At 42.2% G+C, this 20,107-nt stretch overlaps 1 protein-coding gene across 1 annotated transcript in view; it reads left to right on the forward strand.

Moving 5' to 3' along the window:
• The window catches only part of LOC125455519 (centrosomal protein of 128 kDa), a 475,711-nt gene that overhangs the window by 32,060 nt on the left and 423,544 nt on the right, over positions 1–20,107 (forward strand). The window contains exon 8 of the mRNA XM_059648981.1: positions 5,788–5,904. Within this exon, the coding sequence (XP_059504964.1) occupies positions 5,788–5,904 (117 nt within the window). The remainder of the gene's footprint in view (positions 1–5,787; positions 5,905–20,107) is intronic.

Here is a 20,107-nt window from a genome sequence, read left to right on the forward strand (position 1 = left end):
TAATTCTAAAATAAAGTGCTTCTTCCTTGCCGGAGGAGCACCTAATTCCAGATTGAGAAGTAGCTTGTATTTTGAAGGCGATTGCAAGATTGACTTCAAAGCCTTTTCTTGTTCTTTGTATGCTTAGGGAGCAGACATACAGGGATAACAAAGTGTAGAGCTGGACGCACAGCAGGCCAAGCATCAACTTAGGAGCTTAAAAGCTGATGTTTCGGGCCTTGACCCTTCATCAGAAATGGGGGAGGGGGAGAGGGTTCTGAAATAAATAGGTAGAGAGGGGGATGTGGATCGAAGATGGATGCAAGAGAGTTGCAGCAGGAGAGAGATCCCCCTGAGGTTTGTCCGGAGGGAGGAGGGTAACTTTTTCAGGTTAGGCATCCCTAGAAGAGGCTTCGCAGTGAGGTTAAAATTGTATCAGAGATAATAGGAACTACATACAGACCATAAATTACTGGAAGCTGTAAGAACATGTGGCTTCTTGTAAAAAATAATATGGTCTTGAAATTTCAGCATTCTAGACGGCTGGTAGTTTTTTTAATTGCTTCCCTAATTTTGCAATGTACTCCAAGTTGGTATCCTAGAGTACAAAAGGAGTTATGAACATGGGAAGGCCATTCAGCTCCTCAAAGCAGTTTTCTATTCATTTAGTTTCTGGCTGACTTGTGTCATCACTCCAGCGACTGGTCTTGCCCAAAATGCCCTTGACTGTCAAAATTTATCCATCAAAAATACAGGAATTTTCAATGGACCTCCATCCTGAATTGTTTATTAGGTGGAGCTTAAAAGCTTTAGCCTACTCTATGTGTGATGAAACACTTCTGGGATCACCCCTCCGGTGGCCTTGCTACGTTTTAAAATAATGCTTCCTTGTTCTGGATTCCACCAGCAGAGTGACTACTTTCTCTCTGTCACTGGTGACTGTGCCATGTCTTTATTTGAGACCGGGAATTAGCCTGACTCCCTGCTTTCTCTCGATAGCTCTCCAATGTGTTTTTTTTCAAGTATTTAGCTGTACTCTTTTGAAAGTAATTGGTGAGTCTGATTTTAGGCAGTGTATTCTGTCTCGTATTTTGATGCCGTTTAAAAAAAAACTTCTCATTTCCTCCACCCCAGATCAGCCATTCTCTTTGGCTATTTTCTTGCTAATTAACTGTAAGTTTTTCCTCTATTGATCCTCCTGCCTTCTGAAGTAGTTTCTGCTTTATCAAAACCTTTCATAGTTCACGTATCTTTATTTAGTCTCTCCTTGACTTTCTCTGTCTAAAGGAACAGAGCTCTTATCTGTATAAGGAAAATCTTTGTGGTAAATGTTTTTTCAACTATCACTGAAGCCTTGATATTCTCCCTAAAGCGTGGTCTTGAGATTTCGACCTGTGACCTAACTTTATGTTCAAGGTTTAAAATTGCCTCCTTGAATTTGTGCTAACGTGCAAATCAGGAGCAGAATTAGGCCATTTTATATTTTGAATCTGCTATGCCATTCGGTATAATTATTGTTGACCTGCATGTGTTTTGAATTCCATATTCCCATCTTTCCCCACTGATTCCGTCTCCTAACAAGTGAACCGACATCTCCCTTAAAAGTATTGAAACGTCCCGCTCCCAGAGAGTTTCAAAGTTGTGCAAACCTCTGAGAGAAAATATACTGGGCTAATGGTAAGATTCTTAGTAGTGTAGATGAGCAGAGAGATCTCGGTGTCCATGTACACAGATCCTTGAAAGTTGCCACCCAGGTTGACAGGGCTGTTAAGAAGGCATACAGTGTTTTAGCTTTTATTAATAGAGGGATCGAGTTCTGGAATCAAGAGGTTATGGTGAAGCTGTACAAAACTCTGATGCGGCTGCACTTAGAGTATTGTGTACAGTTCTGGTCACCGCATTATAAGAAGGATGTGGAAGCTTTGGAAAGGGTGCAGAGGAGATTTACTAGGATGTTGCCTGGTATGGAGGGAAGGTCTTACGAGGAAATGCTGAGGGACTTGAGGCTGTTTTCATTAGAGAGAAGAAGGTTGAGAGGTGACTTAGTTGAAACATATAAAATAATCAGAGAGTTAGATAGGGTGGAAAAGGGAGAGCCTTTTTCCTAGGATGGTAATGGCGAGCACGAGGGGGCATAGCTTTAAATTGAGGGGTGAAAGATATAGGACAGATGTCAGAGGTAGTTTCTTTACTCAGAGAGTAGTAAGGGAATGGAACGCTTTGCCTGCAACGGTAGTAGATTCGCCAACTTTAGGTATGTTTAAGTCGTCACTGGAGAAGCATATGGATGTACATGGAATAGTGTAGGTTAGATGGGCTTGAGATCGGTATGACAGGTCGGCACAACATCGAGGACTGAAGGGCCTGTACTGTGCTGTAATGTTCTATGTTCTATGTTCTATTTCCTCAGATGGTTGTCATAAAACAGTGCTACCTAATTTTAAATGGTATCCTTCAGTTCCCCACATGATGAAACATTCTTTCCACATGCATCTTTTCAAGACCAAAGAATCCCTACAGTGTGGAAGCAGGTAATTCGACCCAACAAGCCCACACCACCACTCCGAAGAGCATCCCAACCAGACCCATTCCCCTTCTGCTGCATTTCCCATGTCTAAACTACACATCCCGGACACTATGGGTGATTTTTCATGGCCAGTTCACCTACTCTGCACATCTTTGGACTGTGGGAGGAAACCAGAGCACCAGGAGAAACCCCACACAGACACAGGGAGAACCTGCAGACACCACACAAACAGTTGCCTGAGGGTGGAATCAAACCCAGGTCCCTGGTGCTGTGAAGCAGCAGTGCTAGCCACTGAGCCTTTGTACCAACTTTTGGGATCTTGGGATTCGGGATCTTGTACACTTCAATCAAGCCACTTGTCTAAACTCTAATGGAAACAATTCCAGCCTGGCCAATCTATTGTCATATGATAACCTTCTTACTCCAGATATCAGACTTCATCTCGGCTGCCTTCAATGCATTCCTTTTTCTTAAACAAGGAGACCAAAACTGCACACTGTATTTGAGATGTGGTCTCAACAGTGCCATGTATAACTGAAGCATAATATTCTCATTTTAACGTTCAATTCCTCTCATGAGAAGGCTAATGGAAAACTATCCTTTTATTAATTACTTCTTGTACCTGCCTACTAATTGGTGGTTGATGCACTAGAACCTTGATCACTGTGTATCTCAGAATTCTGCTGTCATTTATTTAAGTAATATTTTGCTTTTTTATTCCTGCCACGGTGAATACCACATCTTCACGCATTATAACACCATCTGCCACTCACTCAACCTGTCTACATCAATTTGCAGAACTTTGGAGCATCTCCACAACCTATTTCCGTGCCTATCTTTGTGTAATCTGCAAATTTAGTGACCGTTTTCACTGCCCTCATTTAAGTCAATGATATTGTAATAACTCAGGAAAACTGTCTGGAGAGGAACATCACTTTATCGTTGAACACCAAAAGAGAGGCCCTACTTGAGCTGAATGTAGGCTAGTCCCAGGCTGGGACAGAAAGTTCTGCAGACCCATCCATGTGTCTGATTTTCTTTTTGTCTCCTTAGGCTTATAAGTATTCTTATGTAACTGAATGGTTTTTGCTATTAACAAATCATGGTGGTACTTTTTTTCTACGTTATTAACCACCACCAGTAAATCACCTATGTTTCCACTTGCTGGGTCTGCATTATTTGTTTTGTTTTTGTTTTGTTTTTATATTTTGAAGTGCTATCATTACAAAAATGAGTGGGTTTTTAATAGTTCATGCACAAGAACAGCCAGATCCCTCTGCAGTGCACATTTTTTTGAAACGTCTCCCCACTTAAATAATTGTCTGCCTCCTGACTCTTCCTTTTCGAATGTATGACCTCACACTTTCTCAACAAGCACTATACCAGTACTGAGGAGAGATTATGGACTACATTATAGTACTGGAAAGAGAGGATGCATTAGAGGGGACAAGGATAGAATTTGTTTAGTTGGAGGCAAGTAATAAAAGAGGTTTGATGTCACTACTGAGTGTATTCTATAGGCTGCAAACTAGCAGGAAAGATACCTTTGTCCATGCAACCCCTTTTTATTTACTCTTCTCCACCTGAATCCTTGTCCACCCTCTTTCTGCAATTGTCCACCCTCTTTCCTTGCCCACTCTACTTTCTCCCCCAACTTTTCTTGCCATTCGTAACTGTACCCTTGCTATAGCGAGTAGCACTAGAGAATGCAGCAAAGCTTCATGACAATGTTACTGGACTTTAGTTATGTGGATAAATTAGAGAAACTGGAGCTGCTGTCCTTAGAGAAGAGATGGCTGAGAGGAGATTTAATTAAGTTTCTCATAATCATGAGGAACAGAGTAGATTAGAGGAAACGCCATTGGCAGAAAGATTGAGAACCCAGAGGGTTTGGAGTTAAATGAAGGGTTTTTTTTTGAAGAAGGGTCTAGGCCCGAAATGTCAGGTTTCCTGCTCCTCTGATGCTGCTCGGCCTGCTGTGTTCATCCAGCTCTACACCTTGTATTCTTAGATTCTCCAGCATCTGCAGTTCCTACTATCTCAGGCTAACAGGTCTCCAGTGTTGTCGCAGTTCCATGACTTTATGATCTGTATGGCTCTCTATCACCATCTAGTGAGAGAAACCCAGTAGTGTAGTATCAGATTTATGAAGCAGGTGAGCATTTTATGTTGCTCATTGCTGGATAGATTCTACATAAGAATATTCAGCACCCTGAGCGGTTTAATGATGCGGTGTGTATAGCTGATCATATGGGAGATAAAAAAGTTATATATCTCCAGAATTTCTGTTCAGAAGAATGCATCAGTGATGTATTTATAGGTAAGACTGACTTGTGTTTATATAGGAAGTGCCATCTGAAAGGAATAGATAATGGACGTGGTTCTAGGGAATTAAAATGGTTAATAAGTAACTGTTTCCCTTCTGTATCTTTGCAATTGTATACTAATAATCTATTATAGTCGTTATTTTCTCTTCGTTCACCAATTCCTCTGCAGAGATTTTCCATCTTCTTAAGTTACTGTACTAACTCTGAACTAAGTATTAATTGTAATTGCACACTTTATGATATGCCAAATCAGACTATATCAGAATTAGCAGAACCCAAGAAGTCTCTCTAGGTTTCTGAAGTGTCATGATTGATGGCTAATTGTTAAAGCAGATGTGGTATGCAATCTAATACTTTACTTCAAACACTGTTTGGAAGTCAGCACTAAAGTGATCTTTATGGAGCTCCATGTTCATCCATCCATTTTTGCTGTTAGAGTGTCTATTTCACTTCTTGGATGTTGAAACCTTAATGACAATATTGTACCTTCTCGCCTGCTGAAATTGATCTCTTTCCACACCGCTTACAGATGGCAGGCAGTAGCGGATGAAAATGACTTCCCTTTTGTTGCTACTAATTTTTAGTAATATAGCTCTTGCTGTTTTCCCGCACACTCTGATACTGGACCTTCTTCAGCAGCTGATGGCTTGTCCATGATTAAATCAGAGTCCTGCCCCAACTCTGTTTTATCCAACTGAAAATCTCGTGCATTTAAATTCAGACTCCAGTCTAACCCACAATTACTGTCAGGTTGCGGACTTCAAAGCTCTTTATGTGGACTAGCTATAAACTGAGGAGTGGACATTGTATTTTAGAAGTGTTGGTACCCAGTGAGAATAATTTCTGGTGTATTTTACTTTTTTGGCACTGGAATAACTGGCCTTCTACTAGCGGTAAATGCAAACTTGAATTTTCCTGTTCCCTTACTTTATGCTCTGTCCTCTCGGTGAACAGATTTCAGAGAGGGTTGAAAGACGCCTACAAGAAATTGAAAAGGAAATGAGAACTGAAAGACAATTGGCAGAACGTCGTGAAGACCAGCTAGGACACATGGCTGTACAACTGAAAGAGGTGAGACACATTCACCAAATTGTTATTGGACACTGAAAACATTTGCTGCTGATTCTGCTTAAAAGTAGCAGTTGGTCCCAGTTATTTTGGTTTCTTAACAGACTTGAGAGTCTTCAGGCAAGGCTACGCGAAAGGGTTCACTGCCAAGGATCACAGTTTTGAAACCTGTTAAATAAAGTCCGGTCTTTCTACTTCAGTGAATTAAGTTAGTAAGAAGGAAATAGTACAGGAGGACGTTTTGACTTTGGGCTGTAAGAAGTGGTGGCAACTGATGGGCTGTCTGTCACATACACTGTCTTATTTTCCTTTCTATTGCCTTCGTGTACAGAGAATTTTGGTAAAGCATATAACATGTAAGGAGAGGCGATGGCCTAGTGCTATCATTGCTGAGCTGTTAATTCAGAGACACATAATGTTCTGGGGACCTGGGTTCGAATTCTGCCTCGGCAGATGGTGAAATTTGAATTCAATAAATATCTGAAATCTGTTGTTGATTGTCAGGAAAAACCCATCTGGTTCATGAATGTATTTCAAGGAAGGAAACTGCCATCTTTACTTGGGTTGTCCTCTGGGCATTTAGTCATGGGCAGTAAATGCTGGTCTAGCTGGTGACGCCCTCATCCTGTGAATGAATAAAGGAAGAAAAGGCAGCCTGCTGCTGTGCGTGCTATGATTGAACATGCTGCCTTATAAATGGGTTTCAGAAGACTTTAGAATAATTTTCCCAAAGGCAAGAAGTTGAGAAGCATTCACAGATGTAATGGAATGTTCCAACCATAAGAAGTAGGAGCAGAAGTAGGACATTCAGCCGATCAAGTGCACTGCCAATCAATGAGTTTGTGACTGATCTGATAATCCTCAACCTCACTTTATTGCTTTTTCCCTATAACCCTTGATTCCCTTGCCAATTAAAAATCTGTCTCAGCCTTGAATGTATTTAATGACCCAGCCTCAACAGATTCTGCGATAAAGAATTCCAAGATTCACCAACCTCAGAGAAGAAATTCCTCCTCATCTCTGTTTTAAATATGCAGTCCCTTAATCTGACATTATGCCCTCTGGATTTAGACTCTCCCACAAGGAGAAACAACCTTTCTTTATCTACCCTGTCAAGTCCCCTAAGAATCTTATATTTGATAAGACTGCCTCTCATTCTTCTAAATTTCAATAAGTACAGGCCCAACCTACTGAACTTCACCCCGTATGACAGTCCCTCCTTATCCAGTATCATTGTAGTGAACCTTCTCTGGAGAGTCTCCAATTCCTGTATTTCTTCCCTTGAGTAAGAGGCCCAAACAGCAATCCAGCCTGACCAGTCCTTTGTACAGTTTAAGCAAAACCTCCCTACTTCAATACTCTATTCCATTTGAAATTAAGGTCAATGTTCCATCTCCCTTCCTAATCTGCTTAATTTAGATGCTAGCTTTTTGTGACTCATAGACGAGGATTCTCAATTCTTGTGTATCTTTCTGCAGTCTCTATCCATTTTAAATATTAAGACAGTGCTCTCTCCTTCCTTCCTGCACATTTTCCCACATTATTTTTCAACTGCCAGATTTTTGCCCACTTACTTAACCCGCTGTTAAGTCCTTCTGCAGACTCTGATGATTAGTGTCATCTTTACCACTTGCCTTCCCACCTATTTTCGGTCATCACAAACTTGACTGTAGTACATTAACTTTCCTCATCCAAGTCATTGATATATTCCATAAATAATTCCTAATGTTGCTTCTTTGATTGCTGAGGTTGTATATCTTTTCAAAAAAGATTGCTTTTTATTTTCCATTATGTGTCTATTTTATTTTGTTCTGAATAACGTCCCTTTATATCCTGTTGTGTGTTGAAAATTGAGACCATATTGGTATGGCAGTAGTGGTGATAAATATTGACAAGTTGCACTTTGAATAAAGAAGGTAAGTTGGTCCATTTATATAGTCATTTTCATGGCTGCAAACTATCCCAAAGCTGTTAAGTTACTTTTAAGTTATAGTGACTATTGTTAAGTAGGCAACAATTTGGAGTCAGTTTGACTGCATTGTATTCCCATAAACAACATTGGGATGAACGAACGGATAATCCAGGGTGGGGAACCTGATTGTAATGGTCACAAACTCTTTGCTGTCTCGTTTAGAGAAGTTTCATAGAGTTTTTTTGCTCATCTAATTGTGGTGGTTAGCATATGGCCTCGGTTTAATCTCATGTTTGTGCCAAGACTGTTGTGGATATTTTGTACATTTGCAAAAATTTAATTACCAGAATTTCAGTTTTAAACAAAAATTAGATGTTCTTGTTTTTTAGGCAATAGACAATATGATTTATCCTCTTGGAATGTTGGACACTCTCGTAAGCAACCATACTGAAAATCTAAGATTGCTGTCTAAATGTCATTGAATACCAGGAATATTGCTAACTGCAATCATTGTATTTGGGATGTGGATAATGTTGCAGGTGCCTAGGATTGTAATATGGTGCAAATATGTAAAATCATACTGAGGTCGCTAGTGCGGTTAGCTGGTGAGGTACATACTGTGCTTTGAGAAGCAATGTTCCAGAAAAGATAAAACCATGATGGAATCCTGGGTAAAACCATTTAACTTTTTAACTTTGATTCTGATTTTGTTATCAGTAAAATACTGTTTAAAAACTTGAGTAATAATATAACATGTGTACCCCAAACTTTGGGCCCAAAATCCTGAATTTTTTACCTGGCTCATGCTCAACTTGAGAATCGGTTTGGTGGTAGCGATCTAGTGAGTTTTCTTTTTGACAATTTCTCATTTAAACTGTAATAAACAGCCAAGTTGTAATAATATCTATCTCTAGATGGCATAAAGAGCAGGCATTTGTGGAGTCAAGTGAAATATCTACCAGACATCTTTATTGTGACAGGGAGTGCCGTGTTTTAAGAAATGTTAATTTCTGATGCAATTTAGCATCTGCAATATTTGGCTATTGAATTAGTCGAAAATGATCTCTGAGCCTGGAGTAGAACAGGGATCACTTTGTTGCATGTTCTGCAGGGAACTGTTGCTTCTGGCTTTCTATTTCTGACCAGAATGTACTCTATAAACACCGAGATGGTCAGGAAAGGTGGCTACCATCTTAGCATATGCCTGTGGCTCCTCGCTTTAATTATTTTGAGAGTCACTGTGCCTCTGAGCTTCAGTCTTTAGCTTCAGATTTTATCACTTTTCATGGTTTTATTTTATAGCGCTGTGTCTCTTCTCTATTAGTTTCCTGCCTGTTTGTTACTTTGTCTCTTTTACGATTTGCCCTGGGTATCCTTCTTAATTATCTTGAACCTTTCACCACCTCCCTTCAGATATTGAACCTGATCTGAGACCGGAGCTTCTCCTTGTCAACCTGTCTGCTGCTCAAAACATACTTTATTGAAGCCAGGGGCTTCTTTTGTAGTCACTGCAACATGAAAACTGTGAACGTCAAGTGTGTTGGGTATTATCTGCCAATGTGTAGGTGGTGACCATCTTTGCTATGTGTACAGCTGCAATGCTATGGAGGTAGCCATCTTTGCAAGCCATCTTGCTGTTTGTATTGTATGCTCTAGTCAGAAATAGGTGGTCTGAAACATCTAAAGTTCCTGGGTGAGTTCACGACCATGGCCAGTGATCATGGAAACTGTCTTTATTGGCAGTTCTCGTGACTAGATGTGGACTTCAACACTCAAAACAGACCTTCTATGTTTTCCATAGAAATTCTTTCTCAAACTCGACTCTCACATGGCTTTACAGATGAGCAAAACTGCATTATTGCCTCCACCCAACTGGTGCACTGAATTTAAATCCACTATCCTTCCCTGAGTGTTGGTAGTTTAAGAGAGATAATAGGAACTGCAGATGCTGGAGAATCCAAGATAACAAAGTGTGGAGCTGGATGAACATAGCAGGCCAAGCAGCTTCTTAGGAACACAAAAGCTAACATTTCGGGCCTAGACCCTTCATCAGAAAAGGGGGATGGGGAGAGGGTTCTGAAATAAATAGGGAGAGAGGGGGAGGCGGACTGAAGATGGATAGAGGAGAAGATAGGTGGAGAGGATTGTGTGGGTGGGGAGATAGGGAGGGGATAGGTCAGTACGAGGAGGACAGACAGGTCAAGGGGGTGGGATGAGGTTAGTAGGTAGGAAATGGAGGTGCGGCTTGAGGTGGGAGGAAGAGATAGGTGAGAGGAATAACAGGTTAGGCACCGGGGACGAGCTGAGCTGGTTTTGGGATGCAGTGGGGGGAGGGGAGATTTTGAAGCTGGTGAAATCCACATTGATACCATTAGGCTGCAAGGTTCCCAAGTGGAATATGAGTTGCTGTTTCTGCAACCTTCGGGTGGCATCATCGTGGCACTGCAGGAGGCTCAGGATGGACATGTCATCTAAAGAATGGGAGGGGGAGTTGAAATAGTTTGCGACTGCGAGGTGCAGTTTATATTGCGAACCGAGGGTAGGTGTTCTGCAAAGCGGTCCCCAAGCCTCCGCTTGGTTTCCCCAATGTAGAGGAAGCCACACCGGGTACAGTGGATGCAGTATACCACATTGGCAGATGTGCAGGTGAACTTCTGCTTAATGTGGAAAGTCATCTCGGGGCCTGGGATTGGGGTGAGGGAGGAGGTGTGGTGGCAGGTGAGGCACTTCCTGCGGTTATAGGGGAAAGTGCCGGGTGTGGTGGGGTTGGAGGGGAGTGTGGAGCGAACAAGAGAGTCACGGAGAGAGTGGTCTCTCTGGAAGGCAGACAAGGGTGGGGTTGGAAAAATGTCTTTGGTGGTGGGGTCGGATTGTAGATGGCGGAAGTGTCGGAGGATATACAACGCATCATCCTCCGACACGTCTGCCATCTACAATCCGACCCCACCACTAAAGACATTTTTCCAACCCCACCCTTGTGTGCCTTCCGGAGAGACCGCTCTCTCTGTGACTCCCTTGTCCGCTCCACACTCCCTTCAACCCCACCACACCCGGCACTTTCCCCTGCAACCACAGGAAGTGCCACACCTGCTCCCACACCACCTCCTTCACCCCCATCCCAGGCCCCGAGATGACTTTCCACATCAAGCAGATGTTCACCTGCACATCCGCCAATGTGGTATACTGCATCTGCTGTGCCCGTTGTGGCTTTGTCTGCATTGGGGAAACCAAGCAGAGGCTTGGGGACCGCTTTGCGGAATACCTATACTCGGTTTGCAATAAACAACTGCACCTCCCAGTCGCGAACCATTTCAACTCCCCTCTCCATTCCTTAGACGTCATGTACATCCTGGGCCTCCTGCAGTGCCATAATGATGCCACTTGTAGTTTGCAGGAACAGCAGCTCATATTCTGCTTGGGAACCCTGCAGCCCAATGGTATCAATGTGGATTTCACCAGCTTCAAAATCTCCCCTCCCCTCACTGCATCCCAAAACCAGCCCAGCTTGTCCCTGCCTGCCTAACCTGCTCTTCCTCTCACCTGTCCCCTCCTCCCACCTCAAGCTGCACCTCCATTTCCTACCTACTAACCTTGACCTGTCTGTCCTCCTCGGACTGACCTATCCCCTCCCTACCTCCCCACCTATACTCCCCTCTCCACCTATCTTCTCCTCTATCCATCTTCGGTCCGCGTCCCCCTCTCTCCATATTCATTTCAGAACCCTCTCCCCATCCCCCTTTTCTGATGAAGGGTCTAGGCCCGAAACGTCAGCTTTTGTGCTGCTAAGCTGTTGCTTGGCCTGCTGTGTTCATCCAGCTCCACACTTTATTAACAAAGTGTAGAGCCGGATGAACACAGCAGGCCAATGATGCTTAAGATGCTGCGTGGCCTGGTAGTTGAATGAGTTGTGTTTTCATTATTAATCCAGAATTTTAAATCAACCTTTTTTTTCTATGGTATTAGTCTGCAACTGATTAGATTAATGAATTTCACTTCAACGTGGAATGTGAGTTCAGAGTACCAGTCAAATTTCATTCACATTAACATAAATAAAGCAAAAATTGTCTGTTGTTAGATAAAGCTTCAGATATTTGGTGTAAAGATTTAACTTTCGCGGTTTATTTTTTGTGAAGGTACAAAGTAATTCTGTCAAAGCATACTGGTGAGTTTATCTCAGAGTTTGGGTAGGTGGATAGGTTTAATGCTAGTTATTGTGTGCTTTCCTGCATTCAAATTTCTTATCATGTCTTGTCTTTTTTGCTCCCTTGGAATTTCTTTGGATGTTGAATTCCCAGGCCACATGCTATTATGAGCTCCATTAAATCAGCTGGATCTTTACTGTTCTGATCTGTGGGATGAATTCATGCCCTGCGAAGCTGATTGCAGCACAGATATCTGCAGACGTGGATGTGCATGTATGAGTGAGAGACTGGTTTATAGGTTGTCGGAAGTGTATGGATACTGTGGGACCATCGATGGTTTATGATGTACTCAAGGGTGTTGTGCCACAGGTTACTCGCTGCATGCACATGAACTATTTATGGTCATTTTTGAGGTTTGCAAGCCTCTTGATACTCAAAACAAAAGGTACATGTGATTGAAGTTGAAACTGATCTTGAAAATTTTTTCAGTATGCCAAAAGGTTGAAATGAGCAGAGCAGAGGAGTGGGGGGAAATAATTCTCATCTCCTACTAAAAATATGACTCATTGCATGCATAGAATTGAGAAAGCATGTAAAGAGTAAAATATTACTATTATACCTTAAATCCATACTTCTGTAAACATTGTCAAAATTGCTAAGATCTTGCACTTAATAGTACCATTGTGGCCAGGAAATTTCTCAACATTTCATGGGAAGAAATTTTTAGAGAATGAGGAATGGAGGAGGATAGATTGTGGCTGCATCTAAAAGCAATAGGCTTTGATGAGATTGAAGAGCGTGAAGTAAGAGGAAAGTTGTGTCATTATGGTAACATAACTGGACTACTATCTTTCTGAAAAAAGAACTGAACCCTCAATCTTCTGTGTCAGAGGTGAAAACGGACTAGTAATCCAGAATGCGAGCTACTGTTCTGGGGTTGAAATCCCACCATGTAGATGATGACATTTGAACTCAATGTGGAAAATAAAGTCTGGCTAAAAAGGAAGCCATGTGGTGACCATGTCTGCTGTTGTTTAAAACCTGTGTAAAGGACACCTGCCATCTTTACTTGCTCTGGCCTGTGTGGCTGCAGACCCACAGCAATGTGGGTTGACTCTTAACTCTCCACTGGATAATTAGGGATGGGCTACCATGCTGTCAGTGCCCCCGACACCTGATGAATGAATTTTAAAAAAGACTGAGGAATTTAGTGTCAATCTTTGTTCACTTTCACCTCTGACACAGAAGATAAGGGGTTCACTTCTCATTTCAGAGAGATGCAAGTGTGTGGTCTAGTCTGGCACCCTAGTTTAGTACTGAGGCAATGCTACACTGTCATAGGTGCTGTCTTTTGAGTGTAGAGCCTGATGAATACAGGAGGTCAATGATGCTTAAGATGCTGCTTGGCCTGGTAGTTGAATGAGTTGTGTTTTTATGATAATCTAGAATTTTAAATCAACCTTTTTTTTCTTTCATAGAATCCCTACAGTGTGGAAACAGGTCCTTTGGCCTAACAGGTCTACACTGACCCTCAGAGCATCCCACTCCAACCCATCACCCCATAACCCGCCTAATTTATGAATCCCTGAGCACAACGGTCAATTAAGCATGGCCAATCCACCTAACCTGCACATCTTTGAATTTGTTACCCTTAGTGATCATTTTCTGAAATCCTTGCAGTGCTGGAAATGTTTCAGAAGTTAATTGTTGTTTTCTTCTTGGAACCTAGAATGTAAACAATTTTCTCTCCTCATTTTAAGCATTCTTTTAGTCTTTTAAACTTTGATTTGGTATAAGAATGATTCTCGAGTGATGATTACATGACAAGAACATCTACAAATACGTTACCCTTTGTTAAAATGCAGGTAACCAAACCAATCAGCCTTTCCACATCACTATTCGGAAAGCAATAAAATTAAAACCATCAAAGACGCTCAAAATTGACCTCAGAGGTCCCTGACTGGACTTCTGAATACCCTATACTAGACTTTGCGAATAATCAATTTATTGGATAAACATATGGATGATAATGGAATAGAATAGGTTAGATGGGCTTCAGATTGGTTTCAAAGGTCAGCGCAACATCAAGGGCCGAAGGGCCTGTACTGCGCTGTAGTGTTCTATGTTCTATCTTTGGACTGTGGGAGGAAACGCATGCAGACACAGGAAGAATGTGCAAACTCCACATAGACAGTCACCCGAGGGTGGGATTGAACCCGGGTCCCCGGTGCTGTGAGGCAGCTGTGCTAACCTCTGAGCTACCATGCTGTTCTCAGTAAATCTTTTCTGAATCCTCTCCACTTTAATAATATCCTTCCTATAGCAGGGCCAGAATTATACACAGTAGTCCAGAAGAAGCCTCAGCAATGTCCTCAACATGACGTCCCAACTTCTGTACTCTTGTTTGAGCAATGCAGGCAAGTGTGCTAAATGCCTTCTGAACCATCCTGTCTATGTGTAATGCAAATTTCAAAGAATTATGTACCTGAACCCTTAGGTCTCGCTGTTCTACAACACTGCCCAAGGTCCTACGATTAGTTGTGTAAGTCCTGCCCTTGTTTGTTTTACCAAAATGCAATACCTCACATTTATCCAAATTAAACTCCATCTGCCACTCCTCAGCCCATTGGCCCAATTTATCAAGATCCCTTTGTAATCTTAGGTAATGTTCTTCAGTGTCCACTATATCACCAATTTTGGTGATACCGCTATTCACAGGCCTCCAGTATAAAAAGCAACCTCCACCACCACCCTCTGGCTCCTAGTGTCAAGCTAAGTTTGTATCCAATTGATCAAAAATGTTTTTCAAACACTTTATTCTACAAGGTGCAACTGTGTAATGAGATCTGGGTGGCCTTGTGTAGCTGCTGAAAGTATGAAGGTGTAGTAGAAAACAAAGAAACTATGTGTTGGCCTTCATAATGAGAGGATTTGAGTACAGGTACAACGATGTCTTGCTGCAATTATTCAGGGCTTTGGTGAGGCCACATCTAGAATTTAATACCACAGAGTGTGGTTGAGACTCAATATTGTATTTTCAAGAACGAGGTGGATATGACTCTGGGATTAAAGAGATCAAGGGACATGGGGGAGGGCGTGATTACGATATTGAGCTCAATGATCAACTTGAATCATCTTGGATGGCAGAGCAGGCTTGAGGGGTTGAATGCCTGCTCCTGTCTTCAATGTTTCAATGTGCAGTTTTGGTCCCCTTATCTGAGGGACGGGTGTTTTTGCAATAGAGGGAGTGGTTTACCAAATGATTTCTGGACAGCAGGACTGATGTGTGAGGAAAAATTGAGACAGTTATGATTCTGTTCACTTGAGTTTAGAAGAATAAGGGGTATTTCATAGAAACCTATAAAATTCTAGCAGGGCTAGACAGCTTAGATGTAGGAAGGACGTTCCTGATGGTGGGAGAGTCCAGAATCAGGGCTCATAGCTTAAGGATAATGGGAAAACCTTTTAGGACAGAAATGAGGAGACATTTCTTCACCCCAACAGTGGTGAGGCTGTGGAATTTAATACCACAGAGTGTGGTTGAGGCTAAATATTGTGTTTTTAAGAACGAGGTGGATATGACTCTGGGATTAAAGAGATCAAGGGACATGGAGGAGGGCGTGATTACGATATTGAGCTCGATGATCAACTTGAATCATCTTGAATGGCAGAGCAGGCTTGAGGGGTTGAATGCTTGCTCCTATCTTCTATGTTTCTATGTCTGAAGGGGTTTTTAAGAGTGCGACCAACATTGTAAATGTAAAGCTTTTCATGGATTCACTGTTTGTTTATGGATTACTTTGAGGGCAGCGGAGGGAAACAGATCTCAACAAACCAACCTCTTCATTTCCACAGAATTCTGTGTAGGTGTGAACTCCTGAAGTTGCTGTCGGTCTCAGTGGAGTAACGATGGCAAATGCTGACAGTTTTGTCTTATTGTCTCTGCAGAATCCAGACCATGACTTTATGTTCCATTTTGATTCAAATATGTTTCCTTCTGTTAACTTTGCAAGCCGTCTCTGTTGTCAGAATGTCTGTTTTGTGAGAATGGGCAAAGCTACCTCTGTAAACAGAAAATAAACAATACTTCAGATCAAATCAAGAAGGTTCATAACTCTTTGTGAAATCATTTCTGGTCTGTGTCCGTGAGGCCAACACAGAAATGCTAAATCAAGTCACTGTAGGCCAGCTTTAGAGCTTGAATCTCGCATTGTCGGTAACATCTGTCTGTACTTTCCAGTAGGAGCTGATTGTGCAAATTGGCTTAACCTCTCTTTTAATTTCTACACTCCCCTTCCCTCAACTCTTTCCTCCCCTGTACGGACCATATCATTTCATTTTTCTGTATTTTCAATTGAGTTCGAAAATGGGAAAAGGACTTTTTTCAAAACCAAGCATTGTGGGAAGGTATACTACATTTTTCAAAATCAAGTTATCTGAAGATCATTGTAAGTGTTGTTTATACTGCTCAACAACAAAAACAGAAGTTGTTGGGAAAGTTCAGCTGGTCTGGCATCTGTGAAAAATGCAGCAACTTTTGTTTTTGTTCCTGATTTAAAGTATCTGCAATTCATTTGGTTTCTATTTACATTGCAGTTTGTTCAAACAACAGGACAGGTTATGGTATTTGGAGCCACGGTATGCATGAAAGGGAGATTCGTCTGCAAACAGCAACTGATTGGTCGATAGAATGATGACCAGTTAGAACATAGAACAGTACAGCACAGAAAAGGCCCTTCAGCCCACGATGTTGTGCCGACCATTGATCCTCATGTATGCACCCTCAAATTTCTGTGACCATATGCATGCCCAGCAGTCTCTTAAATGACCCCAATGACCTTGCTTCCACAACTGCCGCTGGCAACACATTCCATGCTCTCACAACTCTCTGTGTAAAGAACCCGCCTCTGACATCCCCTCTATACTTTCCTCCAACCAGCTTAAAACTATGACCCCTTGTGTTAGCCATTTCTGCCCTGGGAAATAGTCTCTGGCTATCAACTCTATCTATGCCTCTCATTATCTTGTATACCTCAATTAGGTCCCCTCTCCTCCTCCTTTTCTCCAATGAAAAAAGTCCGAGCTCAGTCGACCTCTCTTCATAAGATAAGTCCTCCAGTCCAGGCAGCATCCTAGTAAACCTCCTCTGAACCCTCTCCAAAGCATCCACATCTTTCCTATAATAGAGCGCCCAGAACTGGACGCAGTATTCCAAGTGCGGTCTAACCAAAGTTTTATAGAGCTACAACAAGATCTCACGACTCTTAAACTCAATCCCCCTGTTAATGAAAGCCAAAACACCATATGCTTTCTTAACAACCCTGCCCACTTGGGTGGCCATTTTAAGGGATCTATGTATCTGCACACCAAGATCCCTCTGTTCCTCCACACTGCCAAGAATCCTATCCTTTAATCCTGTACTCAGTTTTCAAATTCGACCTTCCAAAATGCATCACCTCACATTTATCCAGGTTGAACTCCATCTGCCACCTCTCAGCCCATCTCTGCATCCTGTCAATGTCCCGCTGCAGCCTACAAAAGCCCTCTATACTGTCAACGACACCTTCAACCTTTGTGTCGTCTGCAAACTTGCTGACCCATCCTTCAATCCCCTCATCCAAGTCATTAATAAAAATTACAAACAGTAGAGGCCGAAGGACAGAGCCCTGTGGAACACCACTCACCACTGACTTCCAGGCAGAATATTTTCCTTCTACTACCACTCGCTGCCTTCTGTTGGCCAGCCAATTCTGTATCCAGACAGCTAAGTTCCCCTGTATCCCATTCCTCCTGACCTTCTGAATGAGTCTACCATGGGGAACCTTATCAAATGCCTAACTGAAGTCCATATACACCACATCCACAGCTCGACCCTCATCAACTTTTCTAGTCACGTCCTCAAAGAACTCGATAAGGTTTGTGAGGCGTGACCTGCCCCTCACAAAGCCATGTTGACTGCATTTGATCAAGCCATGCTCTGCCAGATGGTCATAAATTCTATCCCTCAGAATCCTTTCTAACACCTTGCAGACGACAGACGTGACACTTACTGGTCTGTAATTGCCGAGGATTTCCCTATTTCCTTTCTTGAAGAGAGGAATTACATTTTCCTCTCTCCAGTCCTCAGGTACGACTCCAGTGGAGAGCGAGGATGCAAAGATCCTCGCAAGTGGCGAAGCAATTGCATTTCTCGCTTCCCAAAGCAGCCGAGGACAAATCTGATCTGGGCCTGGCGACTTGTCAATCTTAATGTTTGACAAAATTTTCAGCACATCAGCTTCCTCTATCTCTATCCATTCCAGCACGCACACCTGCTCTTCAAAGGTTTCATTCACTACAAACTTCGTTTCTTTTGTAAAGACAGAAGCAAAAAACTTATTTAGGGCTTCCCCTACCTCCTCAGACTCCACCCACGAGTTCCCTATGCTATCCCTGATCGGCCCTACTCTTTCTTTGACCATTCTCTTATTCCTCACATAAGTGTAAAATGCCTTTGTGTTTTCCCTAATTCGTTCTGCCAAGCCTTTGTCGCGCCCTCTTCTGGCTCTCCTCAGACCATTTTTGAGCTCCTTCCTTGCCTGCGTGTAATCCTCTCTAGCTGAACTTGACCCTAGCTTCCTCCACCTTATGTAAGCTACCTTCTTCCTTTTCACAAGAAGCTCCACTGCTCTCGTCATCCAAGGTTCCTTTATCTTACCCCTTCTTGCCTGTCTCAGAGGGACATATTTATGTTGTTGATGATGAAGGCCTTATGCCGCCCAACAACTATATGATTGGCTTCCAGGTAGTTGAACAGCTTGAGAGTGTTTGGGAATAAGCCGTCGGACCTCTGAAAAGGAAAATGCTGTCCTTCTCTCTGCAGTAAAGAAACACCTTGAGTCTGAAGAAAATAACTTTATTTTTTTCAGTTGCTGTAAGCTGTTAATTTTAAGTGTGAACCAGTCACTCTACGCCTCCTGTAAATAAGTAAAAGTATCTGGAAGACGAAGTTTGAGGAACGAGAAGACACATTTTGGCAGACCAAAAGGATCATCCTAGCAAGCCCTGGGGACAGGAACAATTGAACTGCCTTGCCAGTCGTGCTTCCCATGACATCCATTTCACTTATTTGCGTGTGTGTTTATGTGTGCGCAGAGGAATTTTTATAAACAAGATTTGAGTTTTAACTCGTGGAGTTGTATGTCAGTGTTTCATAATGGTTTACCTGTATCTGGAATCTTATCGTTAAGTACAGAAACCCGATCCACGCTTTCAGTCATCCTAGGTCAAAAGGATGTAAATTTTGGAATTTTGTGTACTTTTATAAATCCTTTAATTTGTGATTACTCCACGAATACTGGAGGTTTGACTTCCAGCACACTGCCCCAAGGAGGCGGGATCTCAACCTTCTTGAACCTATTCCAAGTGTCGTACCTCAACCATTTCTTGGCTAGTTCAGAAATTATATGTTTATCAGGGATGCACTTTGGACCTAGGTGTTGTGTGCTTCTTTTTTTTACAATGTAGAATGTGTTTATCAAACAGCAAAATGTCTGTTTTTGCTCTTTGTTTTGTTGTGGTTCTGTGGGTCACACTCTCTCCTCTGATCAAAATACTGGTGGGTGTGAGACTCACTTTGTCTTTAAGCCTAATGCTGAGGCACTTGCTGCATTGCCTGAGGTACCTCTTACATTTGAGACGGTAAACTGAAGCATCTCCCATCTCTTGGGTAGATGTGATAAACTCAGGGGCACTACTTCAAAGGTGAATGGGGAGTATCCAGGCCAATTGCTACCTCACAACCAGCGCTTCAAAATAAATGATTATCTGTTGTTTATTTCACTGTTGTTTGTGGGACTTTGCTATGTGCAAATTGGCTGTTGCATTTTCCTACAGTGTGGCTGTGACGAGACTTCAAAAGTTAGGGTTTGAGTTTGCATTGGGTCATCCTGAAGTCATGAAAGGTGGTTCACAAGTACAATTTTTTAAATTTATTTCCTGTATGCTGACCTCAATAAGGAACACTAGCAATAGAAGTTAATTGGTTTTAGTCTTTGAGTACGGCAATGGGAAATAGAATTGTTTTATTTGAATAGACATAGCTAATGGAGGCTGTGCAGAGGATATTTCCTGACTAGTTCAGCCGTCAGGTTTTATTAATTTAGGTCTTCAC

The sequence above is a fragment of the Stegostoma tigrinum genome, chromosome 10 (assembly GCF_030684315.1).
Source record: "Stegostoma tigrinum isolate sSteTig4 chromosome 10, sSteTig4.hap1, whole genome shotgun sequence".
Taxonomy (NCBI): domain Eukaryota; kingdom Metazoa; phylum Chordata; class Chondrichthyes; order Orectolobiformes; family Stegostomatidae; genus Stegostoma; species Stegostoma tigrinum.